Below are 27,109 nucleotides of genomic sequence, written 5' to 3' on the forward strand. Positions count from 1 at the left end.
AGAACAAACCCAACCCCCAAGACACCCACAGACATTTAACAAATTTTATTTATTTAATAGGAAAAACAGAATTGTAAACATCTACATCATAAAATCTCACTAACAGATACTAGAGAAGAATGGTGCAAATTTTCCCACTGTTAAAAAAGCTTCTGGATAGCTCCATGCTGAAGAGATTTCATGTTGCCTTACCTTGCCTTGTTTGGAAGAGGGCCATTAAAAACAAAAAAACTCAGAAACATTATATAATGTATCATTTATATAAAACCACATTCCAGGAATACTGAATATCTATGAATAATCATGTATTGCTAAGAGTACTGCTCCACACCACAATAAAGTGTTCATACAAATTTAAGAATTTAGCTATTCAGTGAGTATTGCAACAATGTACAAAGAATGCATTTCCAACATGCAATTAACAAATTAAGTCCTACTATGGTATGTTACAACCCCTAGTCTTCCAGCTGATAGTTGGGGTTAACTACCAGGTATGGGTCTTCATCAAAGCTCTCTCCTTCTGCGGAGCCTTTTAGCCCAGTGTGGGTGAGTTCTATTAGAATGTGGTCCTGAAACAGACACAAAAAATCCTTACTCACACAAAGCCTTAATATTGAACACAGTTATTTTTGAAAGATAATTCTAATGCAGTAAGTGTTTGTTCTTTTTAAAAGAAAAGTCAACTCCCTTTTGCACTTTACTTCATCTTTTCCCTCACCTCCCTTTCGCATGTTTCTATCTTAAGTACTTATATGGCACCCCCATTGCTATGATATCCAAGTACAGATGGAGTAACTGAGACACAGATTTCAATAGGAGTCTGATGCCTAAATACTTTTGGGGATCTGGGTCTAGGCAACTTGCCAAGAGTCAGAGGAGGATTGTGGTGGAGCAGGGAATTAAATCCAGGTCTCCCACAGCCTAGTGCTCTAACAACCGAATCAGCCTTCCTACCAAGGATGTGGTTCACTGCTACTTTTACCCCTTTAATCCTGCATACCCTTCCTTATTTCACCTAGTCCTCATGCTACCCAAGCTTCTCTCCCCACTCTTCCATTGTGCACGCTGTCTGCTTCAATTCTTCCCTGCAGAGAAACAGATTCCACAAGTTCTCTTCTTCTGGTAGTTTTTCCCTGTTTTTTGCCTCTTAGAGCAGCTGACCCTTCTTACAGGCGGGGCAGATAGGACCACCCATTATTACAAGTTGCTCAACGCTTTCCCTTATAAGAATGTTTTAAATTGTTTATAACACTACCAAGCCTTAGCCATCTAAGCTGAAATTTTCCATGCCGGTATGTCTCAGATGTATTTTTATTTTGAAAATTTCAGCCAAAATGGTTCAACTACTCCCAAGAATGAGTGTAGGGCAGAAAATGCATTGTTTTATTACTGTAAAAACATTTTGGCAACCTTTTCTTTGAACAGTTCTTGTGCCCTCATACTTTGGAGTAGGGACTTGAAATTTGGGTGCTAGGGATGTGTGTTTTGCTGTCCCTGGGAAAATGTGCCCAAATTATAATTTTTTTGGGAGGGGAGGACAAAGGGGAAGTAAATTCACAGTTCATACATGCTCAGTAAAGACTTCGATTTTAGCAGCTAAAATCTCCAAAGTTTCCATCTTCTGAGGACAGCTCATACATGTGCCCGGACTGCACGTGCGCCATCCTCACAGAGCAACTGAGCACGCGCCATCCGGTCCGGGGCCACAGGGTCAAAACAGAACTTTCCCTGTAATGGCTGCTCCAAGCGGAGTTGGAACCAGGCAGTGGAACTGAGGGCAAGGAGCCTGCCCTTCCTGTAAATTCAATGCCCCCATTCCTGGTGCTCAGGCAGTATGGAGGAAGAAGTCAACTGACTCAAATGCAGAGGAGACAAGAGCCAGACCCAAAACAGGGAAAATACCAAATCATGACAAGGAGCCTGGTGGGACTAGGGGTGGGCTGGAAGGTAAGGTGAGAGAAAAACTGAGCTGGTATCCATGAGGAGCCTGGAGTTAGGGGAGACAGATCTGATGAATCAGAGGAGAACCAGGACTGGGTGGGCCTGAGACACACAGATTGAGACTGGGTAAACGGGGAGACCAGAACTGATACAAGGAGTCAGGGGTGAGGAATATACTGGACAGATTGGAGGGAATGGGGCAGTAGAGTCTGTGCTGACTAGAGCACACTTCCCTCCAGAGCCTGGAATGGAACCCAAGATTCCAGAGTCTCACCATTTCGTTGATGCTGGCAAATTGCTGTGAAAGCCACTGGCAAAGTGTGTCTCTCATCCCTCTCTAATGCTGGTCCACACAGAGGATGACAACCTATTCTTGTTATCAGTTATTCCATTAGCTGAAATGGCTGAGATCAGGGTGGAAAAACTAAGGGTTCCAACTCTGCTGATGAACCATTTGGGTGTCAATAAGACACTGAAGCCTGTGCCGCCACATCTTCACTGCTATTTTTAAGATGTGATATCTAGATTAAAGCCAATGTGGATAGGCTTACCTAAGCTGGAGTATTGAGTCCAGCTACAGAAAGGACGTGGACAAGGATGTGGAGCAGGGGGTTGGACTAGATGACCTCCTCAGGTCTCTTCCAACCCTAATCACCCTTTCAGTTGCAGTGTAGACCTGCCCTAAGACACTTTACACTATTCTGACATTGTAAAGATGCCTTGAAGTGGGCAAATGTATCCACTTTAAGAGGCCTCTTTTACACTACCAGAGTAGTGTAAGTGAAAATCAGGCCTGAAATTTGTATACTACATGCCACCATTACAAGTGTCCATTTACTAGTCCATAGCACTACTTCACCCCTTACAAGTCTCAGCAAGCCAGCTATAGGGATCTAAATCCAATCTAAATCAGATTTTATTAATCTGGAATCATGAAAATTAATATGGAATAAGGTACAGTGTGAATTTAAAGCAAATGAACTATTCTTGATTTACTCCATTTGTGGACACACTTATTCCAGAATACTAGGTTTGCCTTTTCACAGGGATTCATTGGTCATTTTTGCCTCAGCAGCTGGGACAAGCTCTTAGCCATTTCAGCTACAAGGACCAGATTGTTGTAGGTGGTCAGCTGCTGTATAAACACCCTCCGGGCATGTTCAGCTCATGAAAAGGCAGCTGTGGGTGACATTAGGATGAATACCATTTTGTTTTCAAAACCCTGAATATGCTGATGACATTGCTTTGTTGGTGAATCACTGCAGATGATGCTGATCTGGTCGGGCACAAAGCAACATGCACTGGCCTTGTTATTAATATGGACAAAACCAAGTCCCCTGCCACTATCAGCCTCCAGCTCCTGACTACAACTAGCTCAGTACTAACCTGCCTAGTCACGATATTGGAGTAGGTGGCAACGGTCAAACACTAAGGATGCATCACAGACCATATGGAAGATATTCACAAGATGTGGATGCTCATACAGCAGCAGTTGCTGCCATATTCCAGGCCCTTAAACAGCCTCTATGGAGACATTGTGACAATAAGGTTTCTACAAAGCTGTGTATCTACAGGCCTACAGTTATACCAACTCTTTTGTATGGCAGCAAAACTAGGAATAGGCAATAAGGAAGGCTGAAGAGCACTGGACCGATGTTGTCTTTTCTCATAGTCTTGGTCAGTTGCTCCATATCAAGTGGCAGGCCAAAATCAGCAATGAGGATATTCATAGCCAAACCCAGCAACTACTTTCATCAGCACTGATTCAGTTTTGACAGCTTTCTTGGTACGGATATATTATTAGCATGGAAGACCAACAAATTACAAAGTCCATTTACCATGGAATGCCCCTACATGGTTGGCAATCACATAGTCACCAAAAACTTCAGTTGGCACAATAAGATTGCCAATGACAGAGAGACTGAACAGCCAACCCATTTCTTGCTGGAGATTAATCTGGATGGCATTTGATCTGCAAGGAGGTTACGTCCCTTTAGGATTTGCCTTGAGGATGGACTATTCCAGAATAAGAGTGCCTTATATCAAATTAGCTTAATCTATTTAGTCAGGAATAGTTACCCTCCCAAGGTAGATAAACCCTAAAAACAGTAACTCTTGGCACTGTAGAATTTACAGAGCAAGCCAATTTAGCAACATTTGTACACTGTTTTAAGTAGTAGACTTGCCTGCCCCAAACATTGCCATAGTGAGAAGCAGCATTTCTTGCCAAGTATCAACCAAGGAATACTTTCTCGTTAGGCTTTTGATTAAAACTGACTTCTCAGCATTCCTCTGGCAGCTATCGTTTTAATACAGAGAGAAAAGAGATACAGAGAATCTAATTTCCAGAGAGCGAGTTACACCACCATGGCAGAGACCTAAACTCAGGAGTGAGGACTGTGACATTGAGCCAGAAAGCAACTAGCAAGCTAAATGACCTAAATTCAACTTTTAAAGACATAGTAGAAGAGTATATAAAATGGTAAATAGGGCTATTCCTTATAAATAGCTAACACAGCCACATAGACTAGAGCTTTGAAATGCAAACCCATATTGTTAGAGAATTAGAGGTAATACTAATTTTGTATGTTTACTTAAACTTTGTTAGATGTTAACCATGTAAAGAAACAGTTCCTGTCTGTTATTATATCTATTGATTCTGAGATCAAAAGGGAATATTAACATTTAGATAGAAGTTGGGTGTAAGAACATAATTGACTATATTTCTCATTGAAGTATGTAGTAAACTGTTTCTCAACTGCTTAATGGATAATTACCTCATGCTGATGCATGCAACTAGTTACCTGTGTATACATAGGAAAATAGGTTACTTTAAAGCCACTATTCTTCACCCAAGGAATGCCTGCTGTCAAGAGGCTATTGATAGCCTGTCAGAGAACTATAAAAAGAGGTCTTGGACCCTGATCCTGTTATCTCAGATCTGCTTAAGCTTCATAAGGGAACGTTTGAGTTGCAAGGCTGAGGTCCCCAGCTCCAGAGTGGGTCACCCTGATATTGGTGACCTATGGAACTAATTCTGAAAACTCTTTGCAACTCTAAAGCTCACCTTCTCTACTATGAAATTGACCTAAGGACTCTATTTATGTCTGTATGTATAATGATCTTTTAACCAATACTCACTCTCTACTTTTTTAATAAACTTTAGTTTAGTTACGCAAAGACATGCTTATAGCCAATTCTTGTTAAAATCTGAAATATTTTTTGACCTGGTGGGTAATGTGTCTGGTCCTTCGGGATTAGTACAACTTTTTATATGATGAGTAAGGTTTTCAGTAATCCTGTATTTGACTTGGCTGTCTGGGTAGGAGCTCAACGCTGGGTTGCTTTAAGACAACTTTATTTCCGGCTTCTGGGTAAACCAGTAAGGTATTGGGGAAGCTATTTTGTTGCTGGCTTGGTGAATCTAAGTATCAGAATAACCACCAGTTTGGGGGATTATCTGCCCCATTCTTTGCAGTTTGCTCTAACCGAGCAATCTCAGTGTGGCCCACCCTGGAACCCTGATCACAAGAATATTTCAGCTACATGGGCAAAAGAAAGGGGAAAGTTCCATTCCTCAGGAGGCTCACATTGTTTACTGAATGCCTCAAAGTCACTACAAGAAAAATAACAGCCCTAGAAACTGGAGTCCATGAAAAGCTTCAGGGAGTATCACAGCCTGCTATTAACCACTTCTTGTTTGCAATTCAGCAGGACAAAGGAAATCTATTAATACTTGAAAAAGGAAAGTATGTAATGTCTGAAGCTCACTCACACCCACTCACCCTTTTTCCAGCCTGTAATTGTGACATTCCTTCCATGACCGAAGTTTTAACAGAAAGATATCTAGGTATTTATACAGCACCAATTATTGGTGCCTGCGCACAGAGATACATTTAACAAGTTAGGAACATACAGTATCAAAAAAACATTTATAAGCTAAAAACCCTTTTAAATATACACGCAACTGCATACATACATAGTGTGTAAGTCGATGAATGACTCTCTCTATGATCTTCTTTCTATTTATAAGCTCTTCTTCAGACTCTATTTCTGATTCAATTTCCTTTAAGTACCAATTAATAAGATCACTCTTCTTTAATGAGGAATCATCCTCTTCTGCAAGGAAAAAAGAAACCTAGATTATTATAGTTACAATGCCAATCCCCAGATTGCATAAACATACAGCAGCAGGAGGATACTAATCAAACTGTCAAAGAGAAGGCTTAGTATAACATTTACAATGTTGAAAAGAAAAGCCCAAAATAACCTGTCAGATTGTTTGTATCAAGGAGTTTTGATTTCCCAGGAAATGAGAGGTGTCTGATGACAGATGACATGTCACAATCACACTGGAGTCACATTTAGACCAAGAATTGAAGCTCTCATTTCTATCCATCCATGCAGCTCACAAACTAAATAAGCTGTCTGGCAAAAACACCAGCTAGAAGATTCAAAACGTAAGAAGAGTGGCAAGCAGCGCTGTCTAGTTTCCTCCAAGTAAAGCCAACGAAACGAAAGCATTACTGTTCTCCCAAAGAGGAAAACACTAGCGTCTTCTGTAATAACTGCACATTCCGTCTACCTAAACCACTTTTGCAGCTTTAACTGGACATTGCAATCTTTACTTCCAATCTTAATTTTTTCTGTAGGATTGCTATATTATTGTCAAACAGCTGCCATGTTTCACCCTAGCAGTGACCTCATTTCAGCTGACATATTGTGGATCCATGGTGCTGTGAAAAAGGGCCCCCAACCCAATTCATTAAGACAAACCATGTAGCCCTTCTCCCAACTTTCAAACCAACGTTCTTTGGTTTAGCTGACTGGGTATTAATGAACCCAAAGAGAAGTTTCTTCATGGGATTTGTGTGAACTTGATTTCTGAAAGGGTTGTACTGTCCGAGGGGATATTCTTCTTGTGTCCTTTTACCACAATCATAGATTTCTCCAGCGTTGGGCACATAATATGGCTTGACCTGTAGCCCTGATGAGATCTTCCATGATGCATGGTTCCTCCAAAAGCTGGCAGACCAACAGATGGTGTGTGTTTCACTGGAGTCACATGTGTCCGGGTCATTAGCATAGCCCCACTTCTGCATATTTCTACATATTGGCCTTCCATCTCTTGCTTGGAGACTCTTTAAACATCTCCAGGTCTATCAATCTCTCTTGGTACCTGCAGGAAGGTGTTCGGCAACATCAATGTGCATTTTGACATCTTTGTCAAGTATTTTGAGCAGTGTGCGCTACATTTCCAGTTGTGTAGCTGTTGCTGATTTTTTAAGCAGTTCTGTTGCTGCTAGGGAGGCCATGTGTCACCATGTAGCGGACGTCTGGTATCTTCAACTGGTCATAATCATTCAGTTTTGCTCGTGACCACTCTCCTGATATCTGGTGGAGCAACTCCAGCAAGCACATAAAGGTTGTTCATGTTTGTTGGTTTTAGACACCTTGTGATGTAGCAGCAGCTGTCATTCTGTACAGGATCCAGTTGCTTTGCGTGAGCCAATCTTTCCCACACCGGACATGTGTATTCGGCCCTCAAATAGTGAGGTGCAAGTGCAGTGGCTCTTAGAATTCAAACTGGGGAACCATCCCTGCAATTAGCAAGCTTTCTGAGCATATTGTTCTGGGAGCTAATTTTGCCTTTTGTCTTCTCCACCTGTGCCTTGAAGGAGAGAATGCAGCCTGGCGTCACTCCACAGTAGACAGGATTCCAGCAGTGGGCAAGTGATATCCCATTCCTGATGATGCTGAGTTGTCTATTGGCCTCACGATTCCAAAAATGGAAGAGAAGGTCTTACATTTTGGCTGTGGTGGCATGCACTTGATTCTCAGTGTAACAGACAGAGCCCGGACAGTGCTGATGTTTGCGTAGTTTTGATCTGGGCAAGAGCCGTGGCTTGGGCAGAGACACCTAGGTAGTCGGCAAGATAAAACTTCTTTTGCCAGTTGATCCAGAGGCGGTGCTAGCCCACTGCGGGCCTTAAGGAGATGCATTTTTGCCCCACACAACACATAATAAAAAGCTAACAGCCCTTGAGCTGCTCGGGCCCTAAGCAATTGCTCAGTCTGCTTATGCCTAGCACCAGCTCTGAGTTGATCATTCACATAGATGCGGAGAAGTATTGAGGAGAGTATGCTCCCTTTTGGTAGGCAGTTTTTCTGTTGCCACCATAGGCTCCACTTCCCATGTTGTTTGAAGTAAAAACATCGGTTCTCTAGTAGACACTATCAGTTGTAAAAGTTGGTGACCTTTCATCAGGTATATTTTAGTGAGGAGCCTTCTGTGATTTACTGTGTCATATGCTGCTGGTAGGTGCTGTGTTTGTTGACCCTGTTACCATACCATTTTCAAAGCCATCTTCAATGTATCAAGTGATGTTCAGCATTTGACAGGTGCATGACTTGCCTGGGAGGAATCCAGTTTGCTCTAGGATTAGGTCCTTTTCAACAAGTTGTGACAGGCAGTGTTACAGTGCTCTTACAGTTTGTGGAGATGACATAGTAGTGATATAGGTCTGAAGTTCTTCAGCTCCACTGTGTCCTTCCACAGCTTCAGGAGTGCCACAACACATGCTTGTTGCCAGATCTTGGATACTTTCTATGTATCTGGACAACTTAATTAACCAGTTCTTTATTGCTGGTCCAAATCGTTTGATTTGTTCAGTATGAACACTGATTAGGCCATCAGCTTTGCCATTCTTAAGGGCATTAGTTCTGGAGGTTAATTCAGTATACAAAAAAGTCTCCTACTCTTCTTGCCACTTAAGCTGCATCTTAGGTTGTTTGTTCAGTGCCCTACCATTTTCTAGGAGACGTTGCTTTGCCTTCCTTGTGTGGTTATGCTTTCTTCCTGCTGTGGGTCATGTCCATACTCTCAATGAGATTCTGCCTTTACTGCTGTTTTTCCTCCTTTAGAACAGAGACCAGTTCTTTGCCAGTTGCGATGATATCCTCAGTGAATGGGTCTGCTTTGAACTTCTGCTTTTATTGTGTGTACCGATCCAATAACTCAGATGTTAGTCCTGGCAAATAATTTGCTCTGCAGTCTCATGAAGTATGCTTCGACACACAATACATATCACATTGACAAACTGTTTGTAATTTTCTAGTATTGGTTCAATCTTTCTTATAACGAGCATTGAGGTCACTGGGGAAGCCCTTTCATTTTGCTGTCTTAAAGTCATGCTGGAATGATACTGAATTTGGCATTATGGCTTCATTGATCTGAATGGCAATGGGCCAATGCTGCGAATGTGGAATTGGACTCAAACTAAGTTTGTTACACAAACCAGCTATGTTGTTGCTGACAAATTCCAGATCAGAGTTGTAGACCTGCACTACAATATAACCAAAGAGCATCTGTGATGATGTAGCCCATTCACTTTACAGTTTTTAAATTAGTTCTTACCTTCTTCTGCTTTCCTGAGGTGCAGCACAATGAGGTTAGAGATTCGGCGGTATTCAGAGAAGCCAAGTTTCAGGGAAGCTTTGGGGGCTGCATCTTTATTTGTATCCTCAGAGTGGTCACTGATCCCATTCACAAGGCCGTTGACACCTGCTGGAGCATCTGCACCGCCTGTATCAACATATTTTATGAATAAAGTTTAAACTTCAGGTAATTAGCATCGTTACGCTGATCTGGAAGCTGAAGCAGTGTGACTTTCCCAAGATCACAGCAAGACAGTGGCAGAGTTAAGTACAATCCCCTACTCAAGCCCCTAGAGCATGAGACAGTAGGGACAGAGGTTGAAGCAGGAAACAAGAGAATAGATGCACTTCTGTCAAACAATTAAGCACTAAACATTGGAAAGTCCCTCCTCCCAGTCACAAGCAAAGCCAGAAACTTTTCAGCAAGTGACTTACCGTTGACTCCATCTTCAGCATCCTGATCCTCCATTTGCTGTTCGTCATCTTGGTCTAAATTGACATCTGGAGTCTCAACTCTGATGATAGATTTGTTTAATAACCTGAATGCTTCCTTCACATGTTTTGGATGAACCTGGTAGATTTGCAAAACATTCATGTGTTCAGAACTTAAGAATTGTACTTCAGATTGTGATTCTACCCTGAGAAGTGACTAAGAATGGCATTGCAGAGGTCTCCATAGTCACATCTCACTAATCCTATATCAAAAGTAGAATTTTTTTTTTTTTTTTTGCCAGCCCCAGAAACTTACCCTCAGCTGACAACCAAGGTTGGTTCTTTCTATCTCATGCAATTGCCATAAACTATAAGGATTCTGAAGGCCAAACTATGCCCTCTGACGACATCTTGTGACTTTCAGAAAATTTGCATAGGATTACTGAGGAATAAATAGCGTGCTGATGGTGAGTTTTCAGGGCTGGCAATTAGAAAAAAGGTTTTGTTCAAACTGAGCCCACATAAATAGAGAACATAGAGTCCCACAATGACATTTTTATAAGGTCACTTAATGACTTTTGATGGGACATCGATCCTTAACACAACAAAGCAACATTACCTAAATTACAGATAATCCTAGCCTTTTCTTAGGAAATGACACTTTTACCATTCACTAGTGGGTTTTTTGCACACTACTTGAACAATGAAAATTTAAACTCACTTGTTTCACTTTCAGTTTTCCAATAAAACAACACAATGCTGTAATGTTTGACTGGCAACACTATTCAAGAATGTTTATGTTTATAATTGAAGTGTGTGCCCCTGGGAACCAGAAAGAAGTTAACTAGAATCGTCTTCATTGGCCCGACTACAGGCTGCAAGGTTTGTTTTTAAAACTAAACTTAGCCGAAATCTGACCTGACAAGCATCTTTAGAACATAACTAGCTGATATTTTTTGGATATCATATCAGTTTAGAACAAAATGTGTCAAATTCAAACAGTAATAGGTAAAATCATGTTAATCCTATATTCACAATGAAGCAGATGGGTTTTTAAACTGGGATTAGATTATGAAAAAAAGGCAGTGAAGTTTTCCAAATCCCATCCATGCAAGAAACCACATTCAGTAGATCTGAACAACTGCATAAATATGATCATGCAAGTTCTCTGGGTTCCCTGTTCTTGGCTCCCCCTCACTGAGTTCAAATACACCCATAGGCTCTGCTGGGCTCCTTATACTTGGCAATCCGTCAGTGAGGCTTAGATGTCCTGCTGGGCTCTGCTTGGCTCCTTCTTGATTGGGGGTGGAAAAGAGTGGCAGCATCTCCCAAGCCCACTCAATCACAATGCCAATGGAGCTGGACCTCAGTAGATTGTGTAGATCTTCATAATATTATACTTCTCCTTCCTTACATGTTTTGATGAGCAGGGAACATTTACATTAATATTGCTGAGCACATGAATTAATATCCAATCAGGTAAATCACATACATCTCAGTTAACTTTGAAAATGTGAGCCACAATGTACCCACCTACCCACCCACCCAGAGATTTTTTTTAAATATGGGAAACAAGGCAGCAGCAGCATGAAAGAGGAGCTGACATGCCATACAACTGAGTATTGGCTGAATCAGAGACCTTATTTTAAACCGGGGAAGAAAATGGCCAGGAAAAAGCAAATTCAGAGTATCACTGTCAACTTTCAAAACCAAAATGCTAATTGCCTTTATGTAGCTGTTTAAAAATTTTTTTTAAAGCTATGTGTTACCTCATCACAACAGTGCATTCGGGCCATAGCTTCAGATAGTCGAATCATGCTCTCCAGTTGTCGTACTGTGATTCTCCAGGATGACTTCGTAACTCCAGAGCCATCCCGTTGACGTAATCGTTTATACTGCTCAACTATGAAGTCCTCTGACTCTTTAGAAATCTGATTGAAATAAGATGTTACATTTGTTCATAATGAACTGGCATAAGTATACTGCCTCCATTAGTGGAACTTCTGAAAGTTCCACTGCATATTTCTAAAAGCCACTTTTAAGTTATAATTTGGATAAACAACTGAAGCAAATTTTTTGTTATGTTCAAATTTACATTTTTCTATGTGCAGTAACCTTTCAAAACAAAAAAGTTGTTCAATGCAGTTGCTCGATTAAGCAACAAGTCTCTAAACTACAGATTACCAGATACTGTTGAGGCAATGATGATTCTCCCACACCCAGAGATATGAATTAAACATGATTAAGCTCTTCATTTGCTTTTGGTACTGACAGACACTCAGCTCAAGTTTTTAAATCCAATCTCAACTGTGCTGTCGGGGGCTCTGGCATTTACAAGGAGAGCAAGTGGATCCAAAATATTCCAAGCTTCCACACCACAGCTTAATTAACTGCTATACTATGGGATCAGTTCACTGATTTACTTTCTATCTGCACAAAGAAAGCATTAAGCAGAGTAGTAACTTCTTTAGACCTTTAGACCTGTATGCTAAGATAAAATATAAAAAGTATAGTTACCTTCGGTTTAAACTGTCTTGCAAATAGCAGGTACCTTCTGATATCATCTAGTGAATACACACGATCAACAGATTCTTCTATTCTGGAATGCAGATCCACTATGCGCCTGGCAATGGCATAATCCGTAACCTAAGAAGTCATTGCTTTGTTAGATCATTCTCATATAGCAGTGAAGCCATCATCAACTTAACACACAACAGGGACATTGTTCCTTCACTTCCTGCTCCCCCATTCGTGCCTTTGATGTCACAGGCACTTTTTCCAGAAGCAAAACTATCAAAACTCAATGTTTCCAGTGGTGTGCTGTGGCATAAACAGTTTTAAAGAGATGGAAAAGGTAGTAAAAAACCCAAATAAGACTGGCCATGACTTCTTGACACTTTACTTTATGACTAGTGTCTTAGCCAAACAAGTGGTAGAATCTGGAACTTGGCAGTGAGGGAATTCTAAATTCTCTTTTCCTTCATCTCAGACTACTTTTTGTGTATTCCATCAACTCAATGCCTGTTAGAGAGTCAATCTTAGGGAAGGGGTACAGAGAAAGGCATCACTTTCTACATCTCATTTTCTTATTATTTGTATTATCATAGAGCAGGGGTTGGCAACTTTTCAGAAATGGTGTGCTGAGTCTTCATTTATTCACTCTAATTTAAGGTTTTGCGTGACAGTAATACATTTTAACGTTTTTAGAATGTCTCTTTCTATAAGTCTATAATATATAATTAAACTATTGTTGTATGTAAAGAAAATAAGTTTAAAATGTTTAAGAAGCTTCATTTAAAATTAAAATAAAATGCAGAGCCCCCCAGACCTGTGGCCAGGACTCGGGCAGTGTGAGTGCCACTGAAAAATCAGCTTGCGTGCCATAGGTTGCCTACCCCTGTATAGAGGCTAAGAGCCACAGTCACTGACAGGAACCCCATTATACTAGACAGAGTAAAAAAAAGCAAAAAGACTGCAAATTCTATGGGGTATAAGGCTGTCTAAGATAACAGATAAAAGATGGATAGACAGACTGACAGAGGAGTACAAGGAGAAACAGACAATATGGTAAGCTGTGGTCTCAGCACACCAAAGCAAATACCATGTGGACTATTGGCAGCAGTCACAGCTTCAGTGACCAGCCAAAGCACAAGTTAAATCAAACTACTAGAAATTTTAAAGGTCAACATCTTAAATCAGCATAATTTGTACAGCTGATTTGTATTTCCAGCCTTGTAATTCTGTAGAATGCAGAGAGAGAGGAAAAGGCTCCTGACAGCTACTGCCCCTGCACTTACCTCATTGCATTCATCCACAAGAATGAAGAAGAGATCAAATCTGGACATGATGGGAGCTGACAGATTTATGTTCTGTTTCAGAGATTTTGATCTGTCATAGCGCCCACCAACTGGGTTTGCTGCAGCCAAAATGGAGGTCCTGGCATTCAGAGTAGCCTGACAATGCAAGAAGAAAAAAATTACCAAAGCCTTAATATGTGACTTGTCAGTGCCACTTACTAAAGAAACGCAACAAGTTATGGCTTCTTTTCCAATTGGTAGGTATAGAATTTAGGCACCTGTCTGCTAATGCAGCCACTTACTTTGCAATATCCCTACTGATTTAGAGGGAACCTCTACTGACAGCAGCAGCATAACAAAAGCAGTAGAAATGATGCCACAAAAGAGTTTTGGCTAACTAGTACTTTGCCCTGATATACAGTTCACATTAAAGGTCATCGTTTTAACAGTTAAGATAGTAGTATCTGAAATACTGCAGCAGGCACTTTTTAATTATTATATAAGGCTTAATGCATTCAGGATAGGTTTCTTAGTTTTACAGATAGGGGAAAGTGAGGCTCAGAAAGGTTAAGTAACCTGTAATTAAACATATATCTTACAAATACACAGATACACATGCAAACTCTGCAAGGAATGGTGCAAGTTACCTTAACTCCTGCTTTTGTTATGGATATAGTCTGTTGCTCCATTGCTTCATGAATGGCAACTTGATCTCGTATATCCATTTTGTCAAATTCATCAATGCAACAAACCCCCTAAAACAAGAGTAAATAAATAAGATCATCCAACTTCTACAGCAGCTAGATCAAGAAAGACAAAACTTTTGCAAAATTGTGTACAGTGAAATCAAAACAACACAGGGAATACTGGAACCCTACTATTCTTAAACGCCGCTTCAAATTTTAGTTAGTGGACTTACATTATCCGCCAACATCAGGGCTCCTGCTTCGATGACAAATTCATGAGACTCCTCATCTTTCACTACAGCAGCTGTTAGACCAGCAGCACTGGAGGCTTTCCCACTGGTGTACACAGCACGGGGACTGAATTCCTCCACATGTCTGTTGGAGAGAGGTACCAATAAGTGATTAGTCTGCACTAACTATCCACTTTTATTAGAAATGTTGCAGGAGGTGCGGATACAAGAACTTTTACACAGTGATGCCTTCTACCACTCTATCAGGCCGAAGGATATGCTGGCTGCCGCTCCCCGCCACCCCCATTGGCCTGGAGCAGTGAACCGTCACCAGGGGGAGCCGCGATCGGCTGAACCTGCGGATGCAGCAGGTAAACAAACCGGCCTGGCCCACCAGGGTGCTTATCCTAGCGGGCCGCGTGGCAAGGGTTGCTGATCTCTGGTAAAGTACATAATCTGCAATATCCCAAATTAAGGTTAATAACTGTAACGATACAGTTTAGATATTAGCATCTAAATATTCAGGTACACCTCTCAAAGGTTATACTAAGAGTAGCTTGCGGAAAGCAAATATAGCAGTGAGTGTAGATTGTCTCAGTAATTGAGAATTTAGGATAGGCTGTTCTTTACTAAATACAATCCATCAGTGAAATATTTCAGTTACTTTCCCAACATGTTCTGAGTGCTATGCAAACATTAAGCCTCTAAAAATACCTACTGGACCTCAGAAGTAAAGTATACAAATCTTACAGGTGGAGGGAAAACACAGATATGTTTAACAACTGGTCAAAGGCCTCATCACAAGTCAGTGTAGAGCTGAAATCAGAATTTAATTCTTCCTATTCCAAAATCTATGCTCATTCCTTTAGACTATGCTGCGAGTGGAAACCCCATAAAAATAATGCATCATGTCATATCTGATGTTTTAATTTACCAAATATTAAACAATATAATAAATTTACTTGTTTATTTTCTAAAAATGGGTAGTATGAACCATGGCACTATTATTTCTGCTGTAAAGGGATATAAAAATATACTGCATTTATTACTCAAATTCTGTCAAAAGCAACACTTGTTACCAGATTTGTCAAGCACCAGTTCATTTTTGGCATCTAATGTCACCACCACAACATTGTTCTTACAATGTAGCCAACAGAGTTTATTGTTTACTTCTGTAAACACCATATTCAGTGGGGTTTGCATGGTTCTGGAAACAGGTGCTCAAATAACTTATTCCTCTTTACCTGACTTAAGGCTGAACAAATATGCTGTACAGATACACCTCAAGTATGACTTGACTCAAAGATTTTTTTTTTTATTCTCTGGGATACAGTAAAACCTGAAGGAGGAGAAATATTTTAAGCCTCACAAGATGAACTCTTAACTACTTGACAGTGCTCCTTAAAGTTCTTGAATACACATATCAAAGTACTAGCTTAGGAGGCAAATGCATTGCCTTCCCATATTCATTAAGTGCTTTACAACTTTCTCACAACATACACTCCTAGCTCTGGTTATAAATGGCAACATTTAAGTGCTGGATTTTAAAGAGATGCTTACTTGAGAAACTGACTCTTGGCTGTACTTGGATCTCCAACAATGCAAACGTTGATGTCCCCTCGCAATGAAGTGCCTTCTGCAGTTGTCTTAGGAACTCCTCCAAAGAGCATCAGTAGAATCCCTCGTTTCACTTCATCATTACCTGCACCATAAAGAGAAGTTCCAGTGAAGGCCCATAATGCAGCTTTGGGATGTTACACTTTGTGTAGAAAAAAATTCACCCCAATGGAATTTTAAAATCTCATGTATTTGAACAACATGCACTGGCAACAGCGTTTATATGCTTGATGCAATTTTAAGGTAGAGCAAATTACAAGGAAGCTGATTTCCTTGGCGCTATAGCAGCCTCAAATCTTTAGACAGAAATTCAGCTGAACAACTTCTTCAGAAAGACAGGGGGACCTAAGTGAGTTCACAAGCAACTATTCTGAGCCAGTGTCAAAATGGCTTATCAAATTGCAGCTATTGTCTGAACAGTATTTCATACACTCCATTGAGAACAGAGATATGTGAAGTCCTATCCCTTGGATGTTTTTAAGAGTGTCTATACCAGACAAAGTTTGCATCCAATTGCTAGGCTGTAGGGTTTACTGACCAACTAGAAATAAACAGGTCACCCCGTGATAGAAATTACTGTTCTGATTGCAGTTCATTCCAAAATATTAAATAAAAACCAACCTCTTATAGAGCACTATAAAAACTAGACAGGAGGATTTGAGATATTAGTTACATGTCTTCGACCTGTCCCAACACATGCCTGAATAGCAGTAGCGGATACTATCAAGAATGCAATCTGCTCACCCTGCCATAACAGCTGGACTCTTACCATGTACAGTAGGGAAGAGGCTGGTACAGAGATTGTGGTAAAGGTTTTTATCCTGGCTCATTTCAAACACCTTTTCCCATTCCTTTACAGACATCTGGTTTTTAATGCTCTCTGCAGTCTGTTCCTCATCTCTGAGCTCTTTCCCACCAAACTAAATACAAATAAGAAAGTAAGAGTGAGGTAACATGATACAAATCCAAAGTATGGCAGCTATGGGGGGGGGGGGGGGGGGGGAAAGAAAACTACGGACTTGAAATCACACAAGTTTAGCATGGAAAAGACAAATAAGGTTTCTGTTCAGTGTAGCCTGTTGGGATCTCTACAGAAGCATGGGGGCTTGTTTAACAGGGAAATCAAAAATTGAGGAATTTAAGTTACGTTTTTTGATTTCCATGGAAAAAGTACATTTGGAACATCCTTTTCTTTTCCAGTAATACCACTGGGCCCCTTCATTCCCAAAGCAATGGAGCCACATGCAGCATTTTGCACATAGCAAAAGAGAATTCAGTAGTGAAAGGGGTTAGAGTCTGTGCTAAAATTGTCCTTTTAATTCTCTATTAAAATTAATTGCAAATGGAAAGCATATCACTAATACTAGAGTAAGGATACTTCTGCTTCCAGCAAATTTAGGAAGGATTCAAATATTCTTTATGCCTATGCAGATGTCAAGTTGCTGGTGAAATTATGCATCATAACTCATGTGACGCTAAAACTTAGCCACAGATGAACTAAAAGCAATTTTTAAAACTATTTGTATTGTGTTGCACCCAAAGATCCACAATTTCAAGATCAGGAGCTTGGTATTGTTCATGTCATATTTAAGAGGACCTTAAGATACCCAGGAGATGGAGATGTGGGGAGAGACGGGTCAAGATGTATGCCTGGATAGAAGGAGACGGGTCATTTACTACCTTCTTATTTTAAAACTCTACAGTGGGCCAGATAGTTACACCTCTGAAGTATAAGTGCGGGAGGCGGGGTTGCTCTCTAGTAACCCTTTCAGGCCCAAGCATGGTACTGCACAAGCTCCCTGCCAGAGTCTGCAAGGCTTGGCTGCTGCTTGGCACAAGGCAGCCTGTGTTGCAAACTTGGCATCAGTCTCTAAACGATAAGTAACAAAACAGCAACTCAAGTTCCGGTTGTCTGTACCTTTAGACAAGAGGAAAAAAGGCAACCTTAAAATGTACATGCTTAGTTGCAGCGGTTAGGGCAAGGCCCTGATGTGAACCGGAGTTCTGGCTTATCCCTGAGGAGTTCCTCCTCTGTCCAGTCTCACCCAGCTCTGCCCCCGAGCAGAAGCAGGCATGCCTTCTTAAACAGCCTGCTGGTTTTTGATTGGTCAGTATTTCCTTTTGGCTGTTCTAGGCCTCTGGAGGACTATCTTGTTGATTTGCTTAAACTGAGTGGTTTTCCTTGGGCAGGAAGTGTCAGGGCACTGATGTGTCTAGCAGGGGGCAGAAAAGGTCTGACAGACCCTGTCACAGTAAGAACATGGGAAGAGAGACTTTGCTACATAAACCAAGATGGAAGAGGAATATAACAGTTGCAACACATCAGATCCAGGGCAAAATCATAAACAGATATAAACTGAAGCCTCACACTCTAAGAGAGGCAAAAAACCCACCACTCTCTTCAAGCCAGATCTTTAAGTCTATTTTCTTTAAATACTTACCCGTGGATTTGTTGGAGCAACATAACATGCTAGGAAGACTAGTTTATAGGACAAATCTCTGACTCCCAGAGCACGAAGTCCTCTGATTCCTTCAGTTTCATAACCCTCTGTACCACTGACACGGGAACCAGTTTCTGCACGCACACCTGCCATATGAACAAGAGTCTTAATTTTGTTTCAAGTATGCACACAGGACAGCTTAAGTCACCATTTACAGATAGCAGTGTACCTGGGGTGGATAGCTGAGCTACATCAGGCACAACAATCAGCGATCCTGTGAAGTCACACTTGTCACCAGCCTGGGCTGATTCTACCGCTTCAGCACGCAGGATCACTTCTACACTGCGAGGAATGCTTCCTCGAGGCAGTTCAGCCTGCGTCTCCTGAATGCGAACCTAAAGAGGAAGAGAATATTAAATGCGCTGCTGAAACTGACAAGTTCCATTTTTAGCAATTTAAAGTACCTGTATTTCTAAACTTCTTATATCTAACATGGGGGGAAATGTCATTTGCCCTCTGGAAGCTTCATTCATAACAAAATCATGCCACTTCCTTTTAAATAAAAAAAGGTGACTATTTAAAATGTCCTACTGGAGCAGAGGATTAAGGATGCTAGAAAAATTGGATAGGGTGCAAAGAAGAGTCACAAAAATGATTTGAGGGCTGGGAAAAATGCCTTGCAGTGACAGACTGAACGAGCTCAATCTTTTCCTTCCTCAAAAGGAGTGCATAAGTTAATTTAGGCCCTATCTATACAGTAAAGATTGTAAAAAAGCAGGGTGGATTAATTTAAAATCAAGGCCATTTAAATCGCCAAGTAGAAAGCCTCAATTTAAGTAGATTTTAATCAACTTTTCCATTTGTACTTCAGTTATTTTCTAAAGAAAGAAAATATTCACATTGGTTAATATAATCATTAGAAAAATAATGTTGATTTACAACTAAATAGAGCCTTTACACTAGATTTGGTACATCTTTTTGCTTCCTAGGAGGGTACGTTATAACAATATACATTGATTTAAGCAATTATAAAGCTTAATATTTTCAGATTCTTATTCATGTGCATTTTTAGTATGTTAGAAAACAGTGAATTATATATTGCTTATTTATTACATAATTTTTTCTTCATGATTTGTGTCAAACTGCATTAGGACAGTAGCTGGAATGTAATTAAACACAAAACAGCATATTTATTTTTCCTTTAAAATGTTTTGAGAGATTATAAATGTAGGCCTTAACATATTTTGTATTAGGTTTTATTTTAAAAGAAAAAATGTAACAAAATAAAACAAAAAACATTTAAATTTTAAAAAAATCAAATGTATTATTTAAAAAAAAAATCACCAATTTTTACACACTCTAGTAACAAAACAAAATAAATTTGAAGTTCAAAATAGCATTCTCATTGAACCATGTTTAAAAAAAATTAAGTGTTTCAGCATAGAAAGAGATGAAGGCTACTGTTTTTTAAAAGCCTGATAAAATGGGTTGGCTTTGCTCATCTGAACCACTCCATATTAATATAACTCAGTCATAACCAAAGTTAATAACTATTAAACTCTATTTTAGGTGGACAGAAAAAAACGTTAGCATAATATTTGTATAGAACAATTTTACCTTGCTTATTATGGGAAACTGGTATTGAAGGTCTCCTGCCTTAAAATGTGTGCGTTTTATTTATAGAAGAAAAAAGCATCTCAAGTCTGAAAATTGCTTAAGTCTCATCTGTAACTTCAAACACTTAATACATCTTCTGGAGATAGAAAACAGCCACTTATAAGTTCAAGTGCCATGTGTTAGGACTGCAAAATATCTGACTCCATATCATCAAGATTTAATGTGAACTAGTGGCAATAGCACCTTCTAAATATGCAGACATCATTAACACATACACCCAACAAAGTTCTAGGGAAGCCATGGAAATACCTTTTGAAAGTCAACAAATCTTGATTTGTTTGTGTCCAGCAGGAATCTCCTTCTATTGGCACAGACTGGATTTCTGCAGATGTTTGGCTGTGTATATTTAAATTGCTGCTCCACATCTTTTATCACTGTCTGACAGTCTAGACACAGGAAGGTTCCACTTACAAGCTCTGGATGAACTGGATGGGTACGTACCACCTGTCCACTAATACGCATCAAAGAGCCAATTCTGGCTGATGTCAACTCTCGAATTCTGTTAAAAATATCAGATTAATAGCCATTCAATTCCTAGGTGATCTGGCATTCCACAGTTTTATGCCCCATTTCAGCAAAATACTTAAGCACTTAGAACTTAAGTACATATTTATCTTAAGTAATACAATGGAATCTAAACACATGCTTAAGTGCTTTACTTAACTGGGGTCATTAAGAGCATTCAGTACCGCACCAACATATCATGCTTAGCATTAATGAAACTTGTTCGTTTACTCTGTGTTTCTAAAATTATCTGTGATAAAGAACATAATTTGGATGATTTCTAAAGTTGAAGTCAGCATTACAAAGGTATGAGAGTTTATGTTTTGAAAAAAAAAAAAAAAACATGTTTTAAACCGATTTTAAAATAGACAAGTCACAGAACGCTTGTCTATTTACAAGCGATGGAGGGCTTTCTATGGAAGACTAGATGTTTTTCTAAAAGATATGCTCTAGGAATTATTTTAGCTAAGTTATTTGGCCTGTGTTACACAGGAGGTCAGACTAAATGATCACAATGGTCCCTTTCTGGCTTTGGAATCTATTAATTTATTAAAATTGTAATCGCTATGTCATGTGTTTATTGTTGTCAGATCTTCTTTATCCTATGTCTGCTTAGTCCAGCTTGATGTGTTTCAACTATTAAAAATATATATATCTCTTACTTGTGTCTGGTAGGTAGATCTTGGAATGCAACATAAAAGTCTTTGTTTGGAGGAACATTTCCATGGTCTCTGGCAAAAGTCTTCACTGCTCGACACAGATAAGGATAAACTCTGAAATACAGGAAAGAATTTCACATTTTACAAAAGTTACACAAAACTCCTTTTCCCTTTACAACCAGTCAAAGGCCTCCCTCATATATGTGTAAGCTTTGGCTTATAGTATGCCAGGATACACGTAAGCAAGTATAAATATGCCAAATCTGAAATATTGTGTGATAACACATTTTTGCTTTTCATTCTAAAAAAGGGAGTTGAGTAAAGCTTATTTCACTAAGGGCACGTCTTCACTTCACGTCTTTAACGTGGCTTGTGTAGTCACGGCATAGTGCTGGGAGAGAGCTCTCCCAGCGCTATAAAAAAAACCCATCTCCACGAGGGGAACAGCTACCAGCACTGGGAGCACAGCTACCAGCGATGGTGCACTGTCTACACTGGCACTTTACAGTGCTGAAAATTGCAGCGCTCAAGGGGGTGTTTTTTCACACCCCCAAGCAAGTAGACAAGCCCTAAGTCTTCTGGGTCAAGCTTAGCCTGAAACAGATGTTGAGACTAGAAAACAGCAACTGGCTCAATAAAGTAAAATACTATGATGGCTGGATTCATTTAGTATTTCCATATTGTCCATCTACTTTTCCCCACGCACAAATGCAATTGCCTATTTGCCTCATGTTCGGTGATAGTTCTGAACACAGCACCTGAAGTGGGCAGAGCTAGTAATGGGACCAGTCAGCAGAAAGTCCCGATGTAATGGGGGGAAATGTTTTTAACTGTTATATCCAAGTCATGTTGTCCAGTTCTCAGGTGAGCCTTACCTGTAAAACTCCTCCTGGACAGTGGTAGAGAGCTGCTGATTGAACTGCTCCAAATCCACAAAGCTCACAATTAATGTGTTCCTCTCTGGGCGGATTAGCTCTTCAGCATCATGTAAGTATTTGACTTCCCCATCACTGTTCTGGAATCTGAAAGGGACAGCATTTCAGGGGGAAAGTTTTGCAGTACTGTATACCAAACAGCAACTGAATACAGGTCTTCAGTGTCCTGTGTAAAGGGGGTAGGAGAAAAAGGCCATATACCACTAGCACTTGCAAATGTCACTGCCAAATACAAGTTTTCTCCTACCCCTTTGTCCACTGAGCCACAAATGGCAATTTCAACATGAATTAATACAACTGGATCTGTATTTCAGATACCTGGTTCCCCAGACAGCATTTTATTTATAGTTTAACAATGATCTGCACAGGTAAAATGTGTTTTATTTCTTTATGATTGTTACAGATTATATGAGGAATAGCACCATGTGACAGCCTTGGTTTTTGATTGAAGACCCCTTAGAGGACTAATCTGAACTTCAAATGTGAAAAATGAAACTTAAGCAACCAAGAGATGAAGGAACCTTCGAACACACCGCACAAAGCTTCATTAACAGCTACTGCACAAAAATTTCTGTCAATGACTTGGAAGAAAAGCTCTCTCTGGGAAAATTCAAATAACCCAAGGGAGACCCACATTCTCTCTCACAAGCCTTAGAAGAGACTCACTATTCACGACAATGAGATATTATGGAGCACTAAATTTAAATGCAGTTCGAATCTAGGCCAAAACGATTTGCCAGTCTTGCTAACAGTAACCTTTGTGTGTCACATGTGCATGATCATACAAGAAACCGAGGGTACAAAATAAAGGCTGATTTCTGTCAAGTGTTAGCATCTTCTGTGCACAGCTATCCAAAATGCACAAAGTACGAGTAAGATACAAGAGAAATCTCATATAACGGTCTAACAATTTATTAATTTGTCAACCATCTGGGATTATACTTTGCTTTAACAAGGGAATGCTCAAACAGAAGTAAACCAGAGGGAAGACACCCTCCCCCTCAGGTCAAACATAACGGACACCAACCAGTTGCAAACAAACTCAGGTGTGTAGGATTATAATTAGGAGAGGCAGCATCAGGGCAGGGAGATGCCGAGAGACTTCAGCCCCCGTCAAGCAATCGCACCGACCCAGGTCTCTTCCGCCCGGACCCCGACGGGACAGGACGTTCCTCCCCGCAGCTTCCGTGGTTTTAACAGACGGAGTTACAGGCGCTGGGGAGGCCTCCGGGCGTGGGTACCCACCGCACAGCGGCGCGCTCCCGGGGAGACAGGGCTGAGGAGGCTGCCGAGTAAAGAAGGTGCCTCTCCCGAAGCCGGGTCACGGCCGGGTCGTGCACCTCAGAGCAGCCACAAGGTGCGCCCCCTCCCCCGCCAATTCCTCTCGGTTCCTGCAGGGAGCATCCCCGCCATGGGGGGGCGAGGGGGGGAGGAAAGCGCGGCCAGTGCAGGTAAGGGCCCTGCTGCCCCCGCCCCGGGACAGCGTCCAGGCGGCGGCGGGGGCGCACAGCTGCCGTTGCCCGGGGGCACTTACTCCTCCAGGAAGTCCTGGAACAGCTTCTGGCACTTCTCCGCCACCTCATCGCGGAGCTGCTGGTGCGCGGCCCCCGCATCCCCGGTCGCTAAGTCCATGGCTCGCGCTCAGCCTTCCCCCCGCCACCGGTCCAGGACAAGGGCTACAGGAGCAACTCGCGCGCTGCGGACAGAGCCCACGTGGCTAGCGGGCGCCACCCCCAACCAATCAGCGGGCGCCTCTATCCGCGCCCCGCCTCTTCCGAATGTTCCCCGGCAAGATTTTCCCGCCAAACCCGACACGGCCGCAGAAAGAAGGCGGCGATATCAGAGGGGAGGTGGCATTTAAAGGGGAGGGCGGCGAGTCGGCGGACGGCAAATGAAGAGGCCGTGAAACAAGAGCTCCGCCTCTGCATGCGGAGCCGCTGCTGCGGAATGTGTCTGAGCACCGCAGGCAGCAGCGGCTCCGCATGCGCAGTGCTGGTGCTCCCTTTCTTCGGTTGCTAATCGTTTGAAGAGACCCGAGGTCCTTTCCAGTCCGACGTTTCTGTGATTCCAGGCTTGTGAGCTGAGCCGGCGACAAGCGGCACCTGCCGGCCGCAGTTTCCACACACTGTGCCGCGCTGAACCCCCTCACTTCAACTTAAACGGGAACCGCTCAGGTTTGTCCTAGCTGCCCCTCCGTTGTGGCGGCGGCGCCAGCGGGCCACATTTCAGTGGGTGGCGCTGGAACGTCGCGTTGCTTCCCCTGCGGGAGGCCCTGCCCCTGCCCCTGGTGAGCCCCGCGCCTAACGTGTGCCTGGCTCCGGGCGCCACAGCCGGAAGCGCGGCAGCCTGCCTAGGCTGCAGTTGCCCCTGTAGGGTCTAATTCTCACGTCGCTGCACTGCCCGGAAAAGACGGTTACTCACCGTTGTAACTGTTGTTCTTCGAGATGTGTTGCTCATATCCATTCCATTAGGTGTGTGCGCGCCGCGTGCACGATCGTCGGAAGATTTTTACCCTAGCAACACCGGCGGGTCGGCTGTGGAGCCCCCTAGAGTGGCGCCTTCATGGCGCTGAATATATACCCCAGCCGACCCGGCGCCCCCTCAGTTCCTTCTTGCCGGCTACTCCGACAGTGGGGACGGGGGGCGGGTTTGGAATGGATATGAGCAACACATCTCGAAGAACAACAGTTACAACGGTGAGTAACCGTCTTTTCTTCTTCGAGTGCTTGCTCATATCCATTCCATTAGGTGACTCCCAAGCCCAACTTAGGTGGTGGGGTCGGAGTGAGACATTGCTGTGTGCAAAACTGCTGATCCGAAGGCAGCATCGTCCCTGGACTGCTGCACTAGTGCATAGTGAGCCGTAAACGTGTGGACTGACGACCAAACCGCAGCTCTACAAATGTCCTGGATCGGAACTTGCGCCAGGAAAGCCGTCGAGGAAGCTTGGGCCCTCGTGGAGTGAGCGGTGAGGTGTGGTACTGAGACACCTGCCAGGTCGTAGCAAGTCCGGATGCAAGACGTAATCCAGGAGGATAGGCGTTGTGAGGAGACCGGTGAGCCTTTCATTCGGTCGGCCACTGCAACGAAGAGTTGCGTCGTCTTTCTAAAGTGCCTTGTGCGGTCAATATAGAAAGCCAGGGCCCTGCGTACGTCCAGAGAATGCAAACGTTGATCCTGGCGAGTAGCATGTGGTTTAGGGTGAAAAACCGGGAGAAATATATCCTGGTTGATATGAAATGGAGAAACCACTTTAGGGAGAAAGGCAGGATGTGGACGAAGCTGCACTTTATCCTTGTGGAAAACTGTGTAAGGGGGCTCGGATGTAAGCGCCCTGAGTTCAGAAACGCGCCTTGCTGAGGTGATGGCTACGAGGAAGGCTGTCTTCCAGGACAGGTACAGAAGTGAACAGGTGGCCAGTGGCTCGAATGGAGGACCTGTGAGCTTGGAGAGAACCAGGTTGAGGTCCCACGTCGGAACGGGGTGACGTTGTTGTGGGTACATCCGGTCTAAGCCCTTGAGGAATCTAACGACCATCGGGTTAGAGAATACCGAGGACGCGAGTTCCCCTGGATGGAAGGCCGATATAGCGGCCAGGTGAACTCTAATTGAAGATATCGCCAACCCGTGCTGTTTTAGGGAGAGGAGATATTCCAAAATGAGAGGGATAGGTGCGTGCAACGGGGACGTGGCTCGCTGTTCGCACCAACAGGAGAACCGCTTCCACTTGGCCAAGTATGTGGTCCGTGTTGAGGGCTTCCTACTGCTCAGCAGAATCTGTTGGACAGAGTGAGAACACTGTTGCTCTGCCTGGGTGAACCATGGAGCAGCCACGCCGTGAGGTGGAGTGATTGCAGGTCGGGGTGACGCAGCCGGCCGTGGTTCTGCGTGATGAGATCCGGATACAACGGAAGCGGGATCGGTGTCTGAACCGAGAGTTCCAGCAGCGTGGTGTACCAATGTTGTCTCGGCCACGCTGGAGCGACCAGAATTACCTGTGCCTGGTCTCTGCGCAATTTGAGCAGTACCTTGTGGACCAGAGGAAACGGAGGGAAGGCATAAAACAGGTGGTCTTTCCAGGGAAGGAGAAACGCATCCGAGAGGGAGCCTGGGGCTCGACCTTGCAGGGAGCAGAACACGTGGCACTTCCTGTTGTCTCGAGATGCAAACAGGTCTATCTGGGGAAACCCCCACTTCTGGAAGACGGAATGTATGATGTCCGGACGGATAGACCACTCGTGCGTTTGAAAGGACCTGCTGAGTCGGTCCGCTAAAGTGTTCTGGACTCCAGGGAGGAACGATGCCGTGAGATGGATTGAGTGGGCGATGCAGAAGTCCCACAGGCGAATGGCCTCTTGGCATAGAATTGACGAACGTGCTCCTCCTTGCTTGTTGATGTAAAACATGGCCGTGGTGTTGTCGGTGAGAACTAACACACAGCGGCCCCGTAGGAGATTGAGAAATGCCTGGCACGCCAGGCGCACCGCCATCAGTTCCCGAACATTGATGTGTAGGGCTAGCTGAGGTGCCGTCCACAGGCCCTGGGTATGGTGCTCGTTGAGATGGGCGCCCCAACCCAGAGATGAAGCGTCTGTGACCAGATGCAGAGAGGGTTGTGGGGCGTGAAACGGCATCCCTTCGCAAACCACATTGTGATCTAGCCACCATGTGAGGGAGGTCAGGACCGAGTTCGGGATTGTGACCACCATATTCAGGCTGTCCCGATGTGGGCGGTATATTGATGACACCCAGG

General features: G+C 42.7%; 1 protein-coding gene across 2 annotated transcripts; it reads right to left on the bottom strand.

Moving 5' to 3' along the window:
• Positions 1 to 30: 30 nt before the first annotated feature.
• Positions 31 to 24,759, bottom strand: MCM6 (minichromosome maintenance complex component 6). Of its 2 annotated transcripts, none has more exons than XM_008178590.4 (17): positions 23,891 to 24,759; positions 22,297 to 22,443; positions 21,425 to 21,535; positions 20,508 to 20,757; positions 18,811 to 18,976; positions 18,582 to 18,727; positions 16,910 to 17,060; positions 16,084 to 16,225; positions 14,527 to 14,668; positions 14,255 to 14,362; positions 13,608 to 13,763; positions 12,328 to 12,456; positions 11,580 to 11,741; positions 9,814 to 9,949; positions 9,359 to 9,526; positions 5,921 to 6,060; positions 31 to 569 (listed from the first exon to the last, which is right to left on the bottom strand). In XM_008178590.4, exons 1-17 carry the CDS (start codon positions 23,986 to 23,988, stop codon positions 456 to 458), a joined length of 2,466 nt encoding a protein of 821 aa, XP_008176812.1. In that variant the 5' UTR covers positions 23,989 to 24,759; the 3' UTR covers positions 31 to 455. The 2 variants fall into 2 exon arrangements, with proteins under 2 accessions (XP_008176812.1, XP_065416599.1); XM_065560527.1 differs by lacking the exon at positions 23,891 to 24,759 and adding an exon at positions 23,384 to 23,402.
• Positions 24,760 to 27,109: the final 2,350 nt, after the last annotated feature.

This window comes from Chrysemys picta, chromosome 11 (genome assembly GCF_011386835.1).
Source record: "Chrysemys picta bellii isolate R12L10 chromosome 11, ASM1138683v2, whole genome shotgun sequence".
NCBI lineage: Eukaryota > Metazoa > Chordata > Testudines > Emydidae > Chrysemys > Chrysemys picta.